We start from the raw sequence: 18,281 nt of genomic DNA, 5'->3' as shown, positions 1-18,281 counted from the left end.
TATAAGAGGTGTATATTTTTATTAGATATTGCTAATAATATAAAAAAAAAATAAAGATGCGTGCCACATTAAATTCCATATTACAGTATTATAGAAGATAAATTGGTTTTCGGATAAATTATTCATCTCTGCTATATTATACACAGTGTACCATTAATCTTATGAGATATTTCGACAACAGATTTTTCGACAAATATATTTGGCTTCTACTTTTACTATCGTAAATTTTATAAGACACCATTACTTATAGTATTCTTTTAACTCAATATTACGTAACTTGATCGCAAATTTCTAAATTTACATCTTATTATATAAACTTAAAAGTAACTTCAACACCTTTTTTTATGTAAAAAATCATTATTTTTACCACATAGAATTAAATTTCTTGTTATGTTACTTTGCAAAAATTTTTAATTTTAAAATATAAATATCTCTGGTGTGTATTTTTGAATCCGCTTTTCGAACGTGCCTTTATCAGTGAAAATTTATGTCTCCCGTTCAAACTTTTGATATCGGAATTATCCCTAGGAAAAGCATGAATTTTCGCTTCCTTTTCCGGAACACTCCCGCCTATATTCCACATTTATTTCAGCGATTATCATTTATTTCGTATTATCCTGACTCACATTCCATAGCTGTCTGCATACACCAATAGAACAAAATTTATGCTGTGTATGTGTGTGTGTGTGTGTGTGTGTGTGTGTGTGTGTGTGTGTGTGTGGGTGTCTATAAAGGAAAATATGAAAAAATTTAAAGCCCCGTACACATAATTCTTCTTTTATATCGACGGACAAAAACTATATTCGTGAGCTGCTATTTTTTATATTCGTTTACAGATTCAACGATACGAGCAGCGTCATCCGAAAGCTACAAATATCAGCAGTGAAATATCGTAACAACGCGTGACGGGAGATTGGCCAAGCTATTTGTCTGCTCTGCGTTATCGAAGGAACGAACCTATTTCACAAGCAATGGGATTATCAATGTACATTATTTATTTCTTGTATTATTGTCATTGATTACGCGACGAATCGCGATCGCGCTATGAGGCCTAATATATCGTATAAGAAACTTTTTATCTTTCCATGTCTTTTCTATGTTCATTTTTATGTATAAAATAAAAACCATGTATGTGCATCAACAAAGTCTGACAATGAATAGAAAAAGCAACCCACAGAGTTGTACGTTTGTACAAACCGCACGTCACTACGTATTGAAATTTAAATGACAAATGGATTTTCGAATTTGGAACCGATTTTTCTCTAATAGTTTTGTAATAATTTCTGCTGCGTATAAAAAAAAAGTTACAACAAATATTATTGAATAAAATGTTATTAATGGCTGCGTGTGCACATCAGTCCTGTTACCAGCGCGTCCTTTGGGTCAGCTATAATATATTATCCGATTTTGACATTTATTGGTCTAAATGCGACGATGGTATTGTCAGCACGAAATAAACGCCAGCAGTCGATTTTAATGCCGAATGTGCGGCAAAATACAAAAATACGAGCCTGTATATCTGCCTTTCAATCTTTTTATTCAGACGTAAAGTTGTTTACCGACATGTACCTACAGCGACCTATTTTCTATCGATCAACGAAAGATTATTTTTAAAGACATCTTTAACTATGTCAAGATCGATGCCAGCCTGTCAAGTTGGTCTGTAGCTGACAGGGTTATAGCCTCGGGCGAAAGTCGTAGGAAACATACGTGTGCGAGGTTAAGCATTTTGCATATTATTTATCAGATTGTTAGAATTGCGTGTGGACGCTCTACTTGCATTAAAGTTTCACAGACATTTACACCCGAGTCAGAATTGATTAGTCAAACCAACGTCAATTCGATGTCAAGCGGTAACACCGTGCAACAAAATTTTGGTCATGATCGCGCCTCATTTTGAAACCTATTCGGCTCACATTCTGGTGCCAAAAGAAACCCGAAAACGCCTTTCATTCCCCTAGGAAAATAGGATTCTGTCCAGGAGATCAAATTTATCATTTTTCTCACATTTCGCTACATTTCTGCCAAAAATACGATACGGCTAGTCTTGTACTGCCGGTTGAGGGTTTATTTCTAGTCAGGCTAGTAGCCAAGACCCAAACGAATCCAACAATGTACAGAAGTCGTGGTTTTTGGGCATAACGTACTGTTAAGGGGCCATTTTAAAAGAAAAAGTAGCTGCTTCCAGCGCCTGACGAACAGGCCGGGAATGTTCAAAAGTATGAGATGTGTGTTTTGTGATGACAATAAAAAACATTGGAAAACAAGTAACCATTTTACAGACTGCAAATATTAAATTGCGTTTAATTTTTGCATTTTAAACCAACTGTTAAAATGCAAAAATTAAACGCAATTTAATATTTGCAGTCTGTAAAATGGTTACTTGTTTTCCAATGTTTTTTGTTGTCATCACATCTCATACTTTTGAACATTCCCGGTCTGTTCGTCAGGCGCTGGAAGCAGCTACTTATTCTTTTAAAATGGCCCCTTAACAGTACGTTATACTCAAAAACCACGACTTCTGTACATTGTTGGATTCGTTTGGGTCTTGGCTACTAGCCTGACTAGAAATAGACCCTCAACCGGCAGTACAAGACTAGCCGTATCGTATTTTTGGCAGAAATGTAGCGAAATGTGAGAAAAATGATAAATTTGATCTCCTGGACAGAATCCTATTTTCCTAGGAGAATGAAAAGCGTTTTCGGGTTTCTTTTGGCACCAGAATGTGAGCCGAATAGGTTTCAAAATGAGGCGCGATCATGACCAAAATTTTGTTGCACAGTGTAATTGGCCGATATCGCATATTGGTTAATATTTTGGTCATTGTTTTACGTAAACATAATTGTTTTTATATTAACTAAGTAATTGTGAATATTTCTATAAGATTTCTGTGTCTTTCAACCAAATACTCTCCACATACGAATATTTTGCGCTCTCCGACTTCGCGTTGATTCGATGTAGAGTTAGATAAAAGACGATAAAGTCTCATAAAACAGTACGCAATTGCTAGATTAAAATTGTGTATATTATGTAATTATGATGATATCAGAAGTGAGAGAAAATAATATTAACCGGTATTTGATATTGACGATTTATCGACACATCATGTCGTTGATTTAACTAATTATTTCTGGCTGAAACGGGAAAGTAATGGCGCGTTCCAAGTATTATGTTTATTGACGGCATTGATATCGGTAAATTTTGATTACGATAACTAGTGCACTTTTAATTTGCACGATTTAAATTTTTATTGCAATGAAGCAAAGTGCATCGTTGGAAGTATAAATAGGAAATACGCGACAGCGAAGCGGTAAGATACTCGCCGAGATAAGTGGAGTAAAGAGGCATTAAGAGTGAGAAGGGTTCGAAGATTTCGCATAAATTACGAACAAAGTCAAGAGAAGTCAAGAAAAGAGAATCGAGAAAGCGGTAAAGATACGAAATTAGAGGTACGGAGATTTTTATCTTGCACTTTGATTTGTATATATTTTAAGAATTATTGCACCATTTAGAAATGAAGTTCTTCGTGGGTATTTTGTTAATATTTACAACGATGATGCTAATCTTAGCATCATCGATAGTCGCTCAGGAGGAAGAACGACATAACGATATCGTTCTAAAAAGTATTGTAGAGTTTCCTCGAAGAACAACTCCAATTCCATGTTCGGTAGGCCAGAAACTGGATTCCAGAGGAAAATGTCGCACGCCCGCATAATGACCGAGAGACACAGGTAGGTAACTGTTACTTTCAATGGATTTGGGCCTATTAAAACGAATTATCTTCGAAAATAGAGCATAGATTACAAACGTATGTAATTAAATCACGCGCAATCATACTCTAGATTCGTAATCAACGCGCAACAAATTTGTATGACATCTCCGGTGCGAATGTTTCTAATTTTACATTAATAGGATATTCCACGCATATTTCTATTCACTACATTCTCATAACTTTTCCTTAATAATCAGAGAATAAATATATTAAATTAGCTGTTTATTTAATACACTAATGAACGTAATGAACGTCGGTAGCTTTAAATGTTACAGCTTTAATTAACAATAGTCAACTAAATACATACGTTTAAATATTATTTTTCTATAAAATTATAGTAAATTAAGTAACATATAAAAATGTAAAAGAAATAATCATACCATTTTAATAAACTGCGAATTGAGCTTATAATATTATTTTAGAGTTTGTTTAAAGTGCAAATTTTGTATCTCTGAAAATTATACATTCCAGCTTTTGACAGATTCCTTCCCAAAGTACATGTGTATTTTATGTCTATTTGCAGGTTCATGGATATCAACATTTCAGCAATATCAGCTAAAAGCTAAAAGCGAGACCGTAGAAAATGTCGTAGCAACGACAGAAGGATGAAAATATTCTGTATTTTGTATCCGCAGGATTTCAATAAATTCACATTGTTAATTTTAACAGCCTCACACGTTGTAAATTATGCGCGCATATAGTTGATTAAGATATCTGACAGCATTATTAGGATCGCATGAATTCTGTGCGTTCCTCAGCCTAAAATTTGTTGTGTTATGCAAGAAATTAAATTATATTATCTCATAACGCATTAGTTCGCAGATGTTGAAGGCAAAATTGAAAAATTAAAAAGGAATACAGTTAGTCAAGCATGAGAGCACAGAATGAGTTATCTTGCTTCATTATATATTCTTTCACATGATTTTTCCTCGTATAATTTTAACTTTTCTAGATGCCAATTTTATCTTTCAAAAAGTCGCATCTATTTGATAGTAAAATTTAATCTCATCTAGAGAATATCTCTAAACATCCAGTACACACACGCACGCTGCAAAAAATATTAGATGCTTATATATTTTCACATTTCAGCTTCCATTTATATTCATTTGTCGATTTGTATGCCGGATCGTGGCGAGCTTTGTCTCGCGACCATTGTAGGCTGCACATACTTGACACACATCGTGATTCACGGATCTCAAAAGATGAGAGAGAGAGAGGGGGGGGAGGGAGAAAATTGAAGAAAAATAAACTTCTTTAAATATGCATTTGCTAAAATAAAGATAAACGGATCGATTAAATTGGTTATTTAATTTTTATAAAACACAATAACTAAACTTCTATAGCAAACCTTATCACACTTCAATTGTTTACATATCAATACATATAGGCTGCGGTCAAGCTGTCGCTTCAAATGTTACGGAGTATTCTTCTTCTCTTTTCTTTTAGTAAAGATAGAAAGAGAGGAGAAACGCTTCGAAGCGTTTGCAGCGGCAGCTTGACCATGGCCATAGTGGCTTATAGATAATTATCAACACATTCAGTGTAATCCTCCAACAATAAGTATGATTCTATCATTTAATAAAACGCAATTTCTGAGTTTGAAATATACATGGATAATTATTTGACCTTCGTTTGTGACGCCAAGTTCTGTCTCTGTAACTTCTTGTTTTAGTAAAGGAGGATATACTGGTCCATAACCGGTTCTTTCAGAAAATGATAATGAAGCCTGCGCAATAAGGAAGAACAGGATTATAAATAGCGGAGAGACGTACAGGAAAGGAATAATATTGCGAGTTTGTTTGTCGAAAGGATAAAGTGTGTGCCAAAGATCCGAATTGCAGTGAGTAAATTGGTAAAAAGGTCGAAAACAATATGTCACGGAAAAATAAAGAGAGGAACGAAACGGAAAGCTCTCTATAAAGTTGTTTTATATTTTATATACAAAAAGATAAATAGAGAATATTCCAAAAAGTTGTGAAGGCTCCCAATTGTGGCTCACATTGGCACTCTTCCCTTTCTACATAATAAATAGAGAAATTAAAGATGTACAAAGTTCAGCGCATCCGAGTATTTAAGCATTCGATGAGATCTTAATAAGACATTTCGAGAAACTTAGAAGAATAGAAAAGATGGAAGATTACCATCAAACTTATTCGTAAAAATAAAGGAACGGATAAACGACATATGACATTTAATTTTGTATCCTTCAGGTCACGTGGAATATTAAAATTTTCGTAGCACGATGAAAATATTCCTGAACGTTTCGCTGGCCATCATGCTAATGATGGCCATAGTGATATCACTAGGAGCATGTATGTCCACAACTGAACGTATTAAAGCAGGCAACAACGTCGTCATTCAACCAACTGCTTTCATAGACACTCCTCTAAGACCAACTTGCCCACAGGGGCAGAAAAAAGTTAACGGGAAGTGCCGGAGGCTGGTATAGGAAGACATGCAAGTAACTATCAATTTAATATTTCAAGCCCATTTCCTAACAGAGAGGCGGCATAAGCCTCTGAACATAATCACGCCAACATTTTCAGTAACATAATGCAAAGCTGTGAGAAACAAACAGATTATATGCGAATACCGTTCAAGCTGTTAGGAAAACAAATTTCAACAGCTAAAGTTATTAAACGTAGAAATGTTAAAGTAACGCTAGTACATTAGCTTAAGCCACTGAACGCTATTTGAATAAATTTTTACATTCTCTTGCTTCATTTTATATTCTGTTTAATATTTTACATATTCTAATGTTTATAATAGATAATAAAAATAGTAGTTTCGATATAGAACTTTATTAAGAAAAATTGTCAACAGTTGAAATGTATATTATAATATCATTATATATTATTATATATAAATATTATAAGGATTAATAATTTTAAAAATTACCATCAGAAATTCCAATATCTCTTTACATTCATATTTTATATATTTTTGATTTCTATATTTTTTTACAGGTTGCCAACGTCTTTTATAATTGTAACCTTGCGAAATAATCCAATGTAGGTGATGAGAAACTGTATGTAAGACAGAAATATATATATATATACAAAAATATATAAAACAATATATGCAGGAATATACATACATAATATAGATTTTTTAAATATATCAATTTTTATGCTAATATTAGATGCGTTATTTTGTAAATTCTTTATATTATAATTAATAAATTAATTCAATTTATTAATCCAATCTTTAGAAAATGTTTTTCTCTTCAATCCGACTTAATCATTTTTTTTAATAATTGACAAAGAAAAACTTTTAAAACATTCCGAGAAGTCCGTACCAATTCACATATTTAACCTTTGATTCGTATCTTAGCAATTATAATTTGTTGTCAATTTAAAAGAGGGTAGAATGATTTATAAAACCAGTTTGTAACCAGTTTTTTTTATATAGTGGTAATAAAATTTGTAAATAAGAAAGAATATGGAATATATATAACGAGCACTGAAGACAGAAATAACAATACGAATTAACCTGCCGAAACGATCGGGTGCGGCAACAAATCGAATTTTCTGAAGAAATTGTGGTAAGATTGGTAATTGTGGTCATTGTGGTAAATGACGAAGAAATTAGAACAAAGACAAAGGAAGAGAGGAAAAAAAGGAGAAGAGTGTCTTTATTTCAAAGGATCGAAATAAATGAAAAGCTAAAACAATAAAGTCATAAAGTTCTAAACATTTAAACAACTACGTGCGATAATTAGGAGATACAAAAATACTTATAACACGTATAAAAAAGCATTAATAAAATGAGGAATTTATAAAATAAGAACTCTAAAATTTCGACAGAATAAGAAATTAAACAAGAATTATATTTAAAATTGAATTCTCTTTTTTTAGATCACAAAGGAAAAATTGGCAGCATGATGAAAGCATCTCTTAATGTTTTCTTGATAATCGCGATAATAGCAGCTATTGTGATACCACTGGGAACATGTAAACCAGCTACATCCGGATATCCACACACTGACTACACTAACATAACTGAGCATGAGACTAAAGAAGCGTCATCAGGTATTGGAACTAATACCAGCTATCCTCTCCATCGTCATTTCATAAACCTTCCGTCGAGGACTTTGAAACTTGATTGTCCTTCTGGACAGAAACGCAATTCTCGCGGAGTATGTCGCAAGTTGTTGTAATGATGACAGCAGTTTCCAGGTAATTACAACCAACTTAACATTTCGAAACTTATTTCCAATTGTGACAAGAATAGCACAGAACTACAAATATGGTTTCCCTCGCGTCAATCAAATGAAATTTCATGCAAACTACGAGCAAATTCTGTGGCCGAATATTATTCAAGTTGCTACGAAAATTAATTTCAGTGATAGAAATTATATATAAACATATTAAAATTGAATTAAATCATTAAATATATAATGTTTTACATTCTTTACTTTCCTCTATATTCATTTTAATATTCTAAGCATTACATATTCAATGAAAACGAATAAGGTTTTATAATATATTATTTACCGAGAAAAATTATTAAATATCAAGGTATATATTAAAGAAATATATTCTAGCATTTTTTAACATTTATATTTTATATTTTATATGTATATTTTCCTTTGATATTGTATATCTTTTTTTACAGATTCAAGATTATTAACGACTTTTATAGACTTTCTAAGCTTGCGGAATAATCTTATGTAGGCGATGGACCAATTTAAGACAATAATATACAAGCTACTACAATAAATTATAAAAAAATATATTGTTGTTAATATTAGATGTTGCGTTGTTTTGTAAATCCCTTATATAATAAATTTCCTTGCCTTTATTATAATAAATAATTCAATTCAATTTTGGAATCTAGTCTCCCTGTTTTTTTCTTTAATAACTATGGTGTAATTATTTTTTATAATTGACAAATGGTTTTTAAAATATTCGAAATATATGGAAGTCCTTACCTAATTAATGTATTTATCCTTCAATTCGTACCTCAACAATTATCATGTTTTGTTAATTTAAAAGAAAATATGTTGATTCATAATACTTGTTCATAAGTAATTTTTCTTATGTAACGGTAATAAAATTTGTATAAAAAAAGAAAAATGTGCAATATAATGAGTATTGAAGAGAAAAATAGCAATATGGATAATCTGTCGAAACAATCATGTACAAGTGGCATATCGCATTTTGTATTGGTTGTAAACGATGAAGAAATTAAAAACAGAGAGAGAGAGAGAGAGAGAGAGAGAGAGAGAGAGAGAGAGAGAGAATAGAAAAGAATTCTTATTTCCGTGACTCTAAGTAAAAAAAGCTCAAGTTATTATAAAATCCTGAACATAAATAAATAATCACGTACATACTACAAACATATCGCTATTCCGATTCAAATGGCGTGCCAAGTTAAAAAATAAAAAACAATATGTACTACAAAAGAAGAAATATCAGCAATGTTAATGTCTTTTATGTTAATTGTTGCGTTATATTGTGGATTCTTTCATTTATACTGTTGATTTTTTCATCAATAAAAGTATTAATGCCACGATCTTCCAATTCTTGTGTTACTGTATGATCCACAATAAATAAATTAACCATTAAAATGTATGTATCTCAGGAATTATTTAATTTAAATAGCATTACGTGATGTAAAATTGACGTTTATTACTAACGTTATGACCCATCAATGTAATTGCATTTGATCGTGGAATTTCTACTTTACATCAAGAACGTAGTTCACGTAGTCTCAGATAAGAGCGTGAAACGGTAATAACGCGGCATTGGACAGGAGCATATTCACATATTTACCTCAACTTCAATAATCGTTTAACAAAGACAAAAAAACCTCGACATTAACAACTCCGTTCAAAGATATAATTCCATTTTTGAACAATACCTTTGCAGAACAATGCTTATCAAAAACTATACATTCTAGCTCGCAACAGATTCCTTCCAGAAATATGAAACGCGTCTTTAATGTCTGCTTGCAAATATTTGCAGAAACTCAGCTTTTCAGGTATGTCAGTTGAAAGCTATATGCGATACGAAGTTTCAAAATGTCATAGCAACAGTGTATTATATATAGTAGCAAAATAGCACACAGATATATTTCTACAATATGAATATTCTGTCTATTAATAAAATTTCGATAGTTTCATATATTATACATTGTACTTTATAAGCTTAATTATTTCGATATGTACACTTATCCTGCAACTTGCGCGATACTTTTTATATGCGATTTTTCGTGCGGTATAAAAATCCCTCTGTATACACAGAAAACGAAATTAAAATTAAATAATAAGCCGGAGAAGCATGGTGTTATACTAGCCTTAGTACGTACATCATAATATATAGGGTTTTTTCTTACGTTTTTTTTTTGTACTGACAGATTCCATTTATGCGATTTCCCAACCACATGAAAAACTACGTGAAACAAATACTCCGCGTAAATCGAGGGACGAGTGTATATTCAATGTATTATTGAGCTTGTCAGCTTGTACACAAAATATGCGCTAGTTTATAATCAGTTTTTCCATTACGTTAATGGAATTCGTATAATCAGGAGAACATGAAGTTATAAATAGTAGATGCGCAGTAAAAAGAGTGACAATGTGTGTGCTTATTTCCGAAGGTATAAAGTCGGCAAAGCTGCGCTATAAGAAAAACCGAAGGAATTCTTGCAAGTTTACAGACGACAAAAAAATTGTAAAGCGGAAATATTATGAAGAAATAAAAGGAAAACTGTTGTTCGAAGAATATGAGAATGTTAGCAGAAATTTCAAGATAAATTTTAAAGAGAAAGATACATAATGGAGCTACGAAGAGAAGTTGTGAGTCATCATTATAAAACAGAACGTATTCCAGGGAAATACCGTTACGTACTTCCGCCGTAATTTTTATGTCTGACGTACGTATAAAGTATCGCCTGCCAATACGAAATGAGATTACCGTATCTAATGCTAAATGCGCGAATTGACAGAAGGTTATCATATATTTTTCTCATATTTGTTTTCTCCTTACATCTCAAATGTGCATTTTCACTATTTATTCGGTATCAATGTATCAATCATAATTTTTACTGTCATCTCATGTAACAACATTGATAACTAGTTTTTATACATTAGTCTTTATATATGATAGCCACAACCTCTAGATTCTGTAAAGGTGATCGTGGAAACTTCAAGTTTGCAAATAATCGCCGCTTGAAAATGAAATTATTCATGAATATTCTGCTAGTAATTACGGTATTAATGGCCATTACGATTCTACCTGGAGCTTGTCAAGAAACATTTCCCGTTCAACATCATAATATGATGATAGCCTTTCCGATTAGACACAAACTGAGGTGCCCGTCTGGCCAAAGGGAATATCAGGGTAGATGTCGCAGGGTCGTTTAACACGCAAAGAGGTATTTATTGTGCAACATAAATATAAAAATATGAGATCAGAAAAAGATCGTACATTCTACATACATCTATCGTACTTTTCTTACTTTCAACTTTGCTGCACTTTTTATATCTAAATGTGATGATTTCACGCGCAGTTTTATTCCTTGTCATTTATTTTATAATTTATATTACGAGTGTTCTTTTTAACGAGGGGCCATTCTACGTTTTATGTATTTTTGACATAACAAGAAATACTGAATTGACACTTATACTTGTAGATAAATTTTTATAGCAATCGTTTCTTGATTCTCAAAAAAGCTGGACACTCATTAACAACCAGTTCTCTTCGCAGCGAAAAGGATTACGTAACCGAGAGAATATAAATATACGACTCGCGATGAAGAAATAAGTAGAGTTCATTTGTATATACTAGCACAATAGCAGTTAAATTTGTGTCAAACAAACCAAATTTGGAGACAATAGAATATAAACGAGGATTCATGAACATTTTATATATTATATTATAATTACGACAAAAAGTTGCGAAATTAATCTTCGAAATCTTTTTATTGTTTCCCGAGTTTTGTAATATTGTTTGAAACTGAGATTTTTCTTAAGTAGCTACTAATAAGTACGGTATTGACGACTAGTCTGATTGTATCTGGAGCTGGTCAAAAGAACGCAGCCGAAACATCGCATCCTATCATTCAACACGGTGTCATAGATACTCCACTTAGAAACCTATGTCCGAAAGGCCAACGAGAAGATGGTGAAAAATGTCGTCAAATTGTTTCGAACGAATCAAAAACGGAAACTTGAGTATAGGATATTAAAAAATGTATACACATTTCATGTCTCCATCAATATTTTGGATTCATCTTCATGTTTAAGTGTAGTTATTTCGCGAATCTATTTGGTACGTTTTATCAAGACACGCGGTAACGCCTCGTTTCAAATACATATAGCGACGCGACAATTCTCCGCGCGAGAGAGATGTTATTGCGTATCTTTTCCATACTGACAGGCTTTTTGGGACATATTTGCCACGCGTTACAGCTATACCCCATCAATAATCCTATTTTCCAAATATCTCCTGACGAAAGGTTGATACTCAACATAAATAACTAAATCTTTTTAGCGGTTTATCGTTTCTGTGGAATTTTGTTAATAAGTTTTTTAAACTTATTACATACGGCAGAAAAAGATTTGTGTAATCTCTTAAAGAAATATAAATATTATTGTTCAGAATGTAAAAAGGCAAATGCGGGCCTATCTCTTCTTATTTGCATTTGTTCCCCATTTGTATATAAGTCTGAGGATTCCGCGGAATATGTTTATTCAGTATGTTTTATATATATCTTAATTATGCGTCACAAGTATCTTCCTCTATTTTTCCTCAACCACATTTGTAGCACATCGTGCTAATTAATACTTCTTATGCAGATATAAATTTTTACGAATGTCGTAGTTAGTGGTCGCCATGCAGCATTTTAATTCTACGAAACGATCTTCGAATTTCATTAATAACCAGTTCAACTCATAACAAAACAAGCCTCGAAGAGAGAATATAAATATCGGTCTTGCAAGGGGCACGTCGCAGTTAGTTTGCTAGGACCTAAGACAGTAATCTGTGAGTCAAAAGGAAAGGTATATAGCAACTAAAAATAAATAAAAGCTAAAAAGTAAGAGAAAAATCTGACGAAAAACTCGAAAAGGTGAGATACCTATTGTAAAAAGGAATTAAGAGCATTATATATCTTAGTAGAAAAGAGAATGAAAAGAATGAAAAAAATAAGATATTGGAAGTATACGTAAGAATATTTCAGAAATTCGATTGCTCGAACCTTTTATCATTTCCTGGAACTTGCAATGTTGCAGAAAAATGAAATTTCTTATGAGGATGTTATTGCTGATAATTGTAATATTGGCAGTTGTAATTCCATCTAAAACTTGTAAGAACCGTGCATGCCATCAGGGTCATATTATAAGCCTTCCGTATAGACGCCGTCCTTGCCCGAATGGTTATCGAAGAGATAAGTACGATAATTGTCGCCGATTCCGTTAGCAAACGAAAGTGTAAGGTAATTATTAAAAATATAAGAAGTGATATATAAACATCTAGCGATAAACGAAATTATCATCTAGTTATACACTTTTCCTTTATTTTTACGTTTAACCTTAAATGTTTCGGACTCAGTTTCTTTATTACATTAAATCTTTTTTTATTAAATACACTGTACTACATGAGAGGAACCATATTTACAAGAAATAAATGACATTGGACTGACAGTATTAAATTCAAAGTAACTACTACATGTATGCAGTAACTGCCATGTACAAATTTAATAAGTGAGTGGAGTCTGAAAGACTGCGCGAATAATTGAAGATTAAACATAGACCGGTATTCATAGTCAGATGTTATACTCAAGACCGTCTTGAATTTATCTAAAGATGCTGTATGGAACATTTTATTGGCTACGGAGTATCTAAAGATGATCTTAAGACAGTCTTGAATATAAGATCTGACTATGAATACCGGTCATAGTTTCCTTGTGGATCAGCATATAAATATCTTTTGTTATATTGTATTTGTCATTTTTCATGTATATGGAGATGTTATTCTATTTCGTCAAATATCTCATAGCACGTCAAAGTTAATTATTATGCAAACCTGTTGTAAATATGTAAACCTTTCTTTTTAGAAACGCCTACAGTTTTGCCTATTCAAATAGTCATGAGATTCCGTTAGGAACCAGTTTTTTTTTCCAATCGAAGATATATAAATAACAGATTCTCAAGAGGCAGACTGTACAGTTCGTTTACTTACTGAAACCACGCGGTCGAAATAACGTAAAAGAAAAATTGATAAAAGTTTGATAAAATTAACGAAAGATAAATAGAAAGGTAATTGAGAAAGAATTTCAAGCGAGTGTAATATTTATAGAGAGGAAAATTAAAAACTTGAAATAATCGGAAGAAATTTAGAAAAAAGATCACAAACAATACTTGAATTTTGACTTTATGACTTCTCTATTATTTGTGAAATCTGGTTTTGCAGCGTCATTTGAAAATGAAATTATTCGTGAATATTTTGCTGATAATCGTGATACTGGCGGTTGTTGCGATTCCACCCCGAACTTGTCAAGAAGAAACATCGACAAATAAAACATCGACGGATGAAACATTGACGGATGAAACTTCGACGAACGAAACGTTGACGAATGAATGGTTAAACCCAGAGAGTATTATAGTTTTTCCAAATAGAAATGTCGCTACTGCTTGTTTGGAGGGTCAGGAGAAAGATAAACGTGGAAGATGTCGCTATGCCGGTTAACATAGTACCAGGTAATTGCTAATTTTAAATTAAATTCATTTCTATTTACGTAAGATGTTTAGCAATGCAGCGAACAATACAATTTTTTTTTAAATTACACCTTTCTGTCAAAATTACACAATATTACATTGATTTTTTTCTATCAGTATATAGTTTTTTCGTAGCCTTTTTCAATAATAAATATCTTATAATTCAAGTGAAAATTCTTTTAAAATATAACTGAAGAATTTGTTACACGTATACAAAATAGTTTTAATCATTAGAATTTAAAACTATTCGTGTTCCAATATCTTTAGCAAAGAAAATGATTTCAATTCTCGACAAGAAAAAGCTCGCGTGCGCATATTGTTAAACACCTCATGTAGCGTACAATTTCAAGTTAAATCTAATAATGTCAGGACATTTTATAACACAAGTTCTAAATAATGAAAAGGATCGGGAAAAAAGAAGTTTCTTCTTTGGAGACTGATAAACTCTTTGCAGTCTTTCTTCTTGCGAACTGTTTCCAACGTTTCTACAAAAGATAGCAAACTCGGAAAATGCGTAACTTACTGATATATTATCCCTGTTTTATTTGAGTTCAACCCGACGCAGGAAAACCAACTGAAAGTTGCACAAAGAAAATATTTCTACATTCCCATGATAGCGACAATTCAAAAAACGTAACAATAGTCTATGCATTCCGCAATGACGATTACACGTTTACTCTTCTAGCTACGAATTAAGGGGTAAATACTGGAAAGAACCTCATTTATATTAAACGCACTTAGCAATTCTTTTGTATTGGAACGAGCCGGGAATCAACTGCCGAGAAATCCTCAAGGAAGTATGACGCTGCTCGGGATTTTTTTATTTATTTTTCCCCCCCATTGGATACTCCAACTATTTTCGTATTCACGTGCAAAAGTTCCTATAGTTTGACGAAGTTTAACGATTTCAAATGAACGCACGAAGGAATGGGAGCGATTCTACGCTGTGGGGTTGGCTGGACGGTAGATCTTTGGAAAACTTCCGCTAGTTACGACAGTTTGTTGGCGAGCAACTTCGTTGCTAATATCGACAAGGTTGCGTCCGAGCGAGTTGGCAACTTTAGTGTAACTTTCCACCGTCCGTTCTACCCACTCACTTGTTGCCCCCCTTGTACGCACGCGGGGGCAAGCAAGAGAGCGATGGGCAAGCTATCATTAGCTCCGCATAATGCGACTATGCGGTTGTCCCTTTTGTGCTCTCTCTCTCTCTCTCTCTCTCTCTCTCTCTCTCTCTCTCTCTCTCTCTCTCTCTCTCTCCCCCCCCTCTCTCTGTCTCTCTTTCACTCTCGGCTCGTGCCGCACACAGATTCATCGATTCTCTCAAAGGGAAACCAGATCGTGAACTCCCTGTATTTCGCTGTCACGAAGTGACATAACTCTTCTTGCTGGCTGAGCCAGTGAATATCCAGGCGCCAGTCAACACGATCTCTAAATACCTAGTCCTGTACTCACATTAGCCCCATCGCGCTTTCGCGACGCCAATTGGTTTGACTTTCAACAATTTTGATCGTCGTCATAATCATTTATAATTGTATAGCATTAAAAATACTATATAAATATTCGCTATATAGTATTAAAAATTGCATTATTTTAATTGCATTATATTATAGCTATTATTTTCACAGACGCTAATATCAATGCGTAGTTATTTTGTTAGTTTTTAATATTTTCCTTCCGTCGAGAGAGATTTTACAAAGCGTGTTTTTCCCGCACAAAGTTAATTCTCAAAGAATTCGAGTTTGATTGATCACAAATTTAATTTTTCTTAATAATGTTATCATAATTATGTCTTGCGCTTGAGAGTAAAGAATTTTTGCGATATTAGGCAGGGAGAGAAAAAGAGAATAGGAAGATGGAGAATTCATAAGGCGCTTTTCTTTAGAAAGTGCACTTTTATAGGAGAAAAGACGTAAGCTTCTCTACTTCTTTATCAACTATAAGTACAATGCGTCGCGATACATATACCGGAATAATAAATATAACAATAAACTGATTCGATGGTACAGCACATTCTTCAAACTCTGCATTGATGAATAAAATATGAATAAAATATCAATATTGGATAAGCGATATACGCAAAGTATTTCGATAAAGCTTCATTTCTGTTTTCTGCTTATAACGGTTTTTTCATATATTATGAAAAACTGTTCTTCCCTGTTTCTTTCCTCGATAAATATGTAATCCTTCCTCGTGGGAAATGCGTCACGTTTGTTTTCACCAACAGCCGTGAAATAAGCAATATAGAATTTACGTTTAGAATGGCGACTCTCTCTTGTTACATTAATTCACATTATTTATTCACGATAAAATCCATCTCAAAGTCAATTAAAAAGAGCGTTTTGTTCAAGACGTTCAAGTTTTGTTATTTTTAGAAATAGCTTTTAAACACGGAATAATTGCTTTTTCGAGGGAACATTGACTTCAAGTTTACTTAAGAAACCGTAATCGAGAATGTCAAGGTACTCAATATCTAGGTAGTTGGTTTGAAACAACCTATAAGTATATATATCTTGCAATCCCCCTCGAGAACTTGTTTAAAATATTGGATATCGCTAGATTTTCTTCATTTATCCTATTTTTCTTTTCTTTCCTTTTAGATTCATTAACGAAAAAGACACCGCTATTGTGAAGCGCGCTCGAGAAATGATATCTTTATAATTTTTGCGGGAAAGTGGAACATCGAGGAACGCGTAACTGAATATTATCCGATCCTTAAATTGAGAGCGTCATTAAAAAAAATTCAACGTGAATATTATACGATCCTTCATATTACTTTTCTCCTTTTACATTTCGACGGTTTTACTACGCAAATGGTACCAATCTACTGATCAAATTTACGTCGTAATTACGATCAAATTGACACATTGGACTTATATAACCTGTTTCCGAATCGTTTTCGCAGAAACGATCGAAAGAATTGTGATACTTTTGCAATTAAGGTGAGACGCGAATCGCTATGAGAGAAAGGAAATTCATAGAAACTAAATTTGCACGTAATCAAATTGAGGAAGGAAAAATATTAATTACTGTTGTTACAGTTAATTATTTCTTTCGCTGTACGATGTAATTTCAGCGTCCTGAGGAAAAAGTACTTTACTTGTATTAAATAAATCTTGTAATTTGCTGCATGGTTCTTTATCTCATTGTCAGCGTAAATTTACCGTCGAAAGAATTCACTATATTTTCCCCGCAGTGTTACGATTTAACGAAAATATTGCACGTTATCGCATTCCAGAATCCTCCAACTCCATGAAACCTTTGACACTTGAATTTTCGGATTCTTGAAATTCTTCCAAGTTTCTTGAGATCCTCGTGCATTTTCCGAGGTTTTCCAATTCAAAGACTCCGAGATTCCAATACTATCGCGGAACGAAGATGACGGTACAATTTCTCAAGTGGCGCGGGCCCCTTAATTTGCGAATACGAACGCGTGTACGTTCATAATGTAAGTGCCACTTACATTACGCAGCGTTCTCTCAGATTTTCGTCTATGTTCAATCTTTCAATACGGCGTAGTTAGAGATGGATGAGTTGCCGTAATATTTCGATAATAGAACCGACCGTATTCCGCCGTATTCCAATAATGAAAATTCGAAATTTACTCATTACGTTCAATCTGATGTTTATATCATGTAAATGCAGATTCCCGTTAATATATTTTATTCGAGCATTTTCGAACGACAGATTAAAGCATTGGGAATTTTTCATTATGTTTCGGCACGTAAACAAATTCGATTTCGACGTCGCATGTAATTAAAATTTGGACTCGTTTATTATGCGAGAATA

At 33.1% G+C, this 18,281-nt stretch overlaps 2 protein-coding genes and 1 long non-coding RNA gene across 5 annotated transcripts in view; 2 read left to right on the top strand and 1 right to left on the bottom strand.

The window, feature by feature from the left end:
* Positions 1-18,281, bottom strand: part of LOC105564424 (probable G-protein coupled receptor 158) — an 85,727-nt gene that overhangs the window by 43,374 nt on the left and 24,072 nt on the right. The gene's annotated exons all lie outside the window — the stretch shown is intronic.
* Positions 3,208-4,438, top strand: LOC105564421. Its single transcript, XR_001009121.1, has 3 exons — positions 3,208-3,449; positions 3,513-3,731; positions 4,296-4,438. It is a non-coding gene; the product is annotated as an uncharacterized LOC105564421 (long non-coding RNA).
* On the top strand, positions 5,030-8,524 carry LOC105564422. 3 transcript variants are annotated; one of them, XM_012016772.1, is made up of 5 exons: positions 5,030-5,332; positions 5,445-5,612; positions 5,983-6,229; positions 7,630-7,950; positions 8,390-8,524. In XM_012016772.1, the coding sequence occupies exon 4, from the start codon at positions 7,653-7,655 to the stop codon at positions 7,929-7,931; it is 279 nt and encodes a 92-aa protein (XP_011872162.1). In that variant the 5' UTR covers positions 5,030-5,332; positions 5,445-5,612; positions 5,983-6,229; positions 7,630-7,652; the 3' UTR covers positions 7,932-7,950; positions 8,390-8,524. The 3 variants fall into 3 exon arrangements, 1 of the variants encoding a protein (XP_011872162.1); XR_001009123.1 differs by lacking the exons at positions 7,630-7,950; positions 8,390-8,524 and adding an exon at positions 6,739-6,860 and having other exon boundaries at positions 5,045-5,332; positions 5,983-6,233; XR_001009122.1 differs by lacking the exons at positions 5,030-5,332; positions 7,630-7,950; positions 8,390-8,524 and adding an exon at positions 6,739-6,860 and having other exon boundaries at positions 5,439-5,612; positions 5,983-6,233.

The sequence above is a fragment of the Vollenhovia emeryi genome, unplaced genomic scaffold (assembly GCF_000949405.1).
Source record: "Vollenhovia emeryi isolate VEMERY1.0 unplaced genomic scaffold, V.emery_V1.0 DF939165.1, whole genome shotgun sequence".
Classification (NCBI taxonomy): Eukaryota; Metazoa; Arthropoda; class Insecta; order Hymenoptera; family Formicidae; genus Vollenhovia; species Vollenhovia emeryi.
The sequence above is the reverse complement of the archived record's forward strand: the minus strand, read 5'-3'. Positions and strand labels throughout refer to the sequence as shown.

Excerpts from the sequence above, each read along its gene's own strand:
- LOC105564422 (XM_012016772.1), top strand. The coding sequence starts at position 7,653 with ATGATGAAAGCATCTCTTAATGTTTTCTTGATAATCGCGATAATAGCA.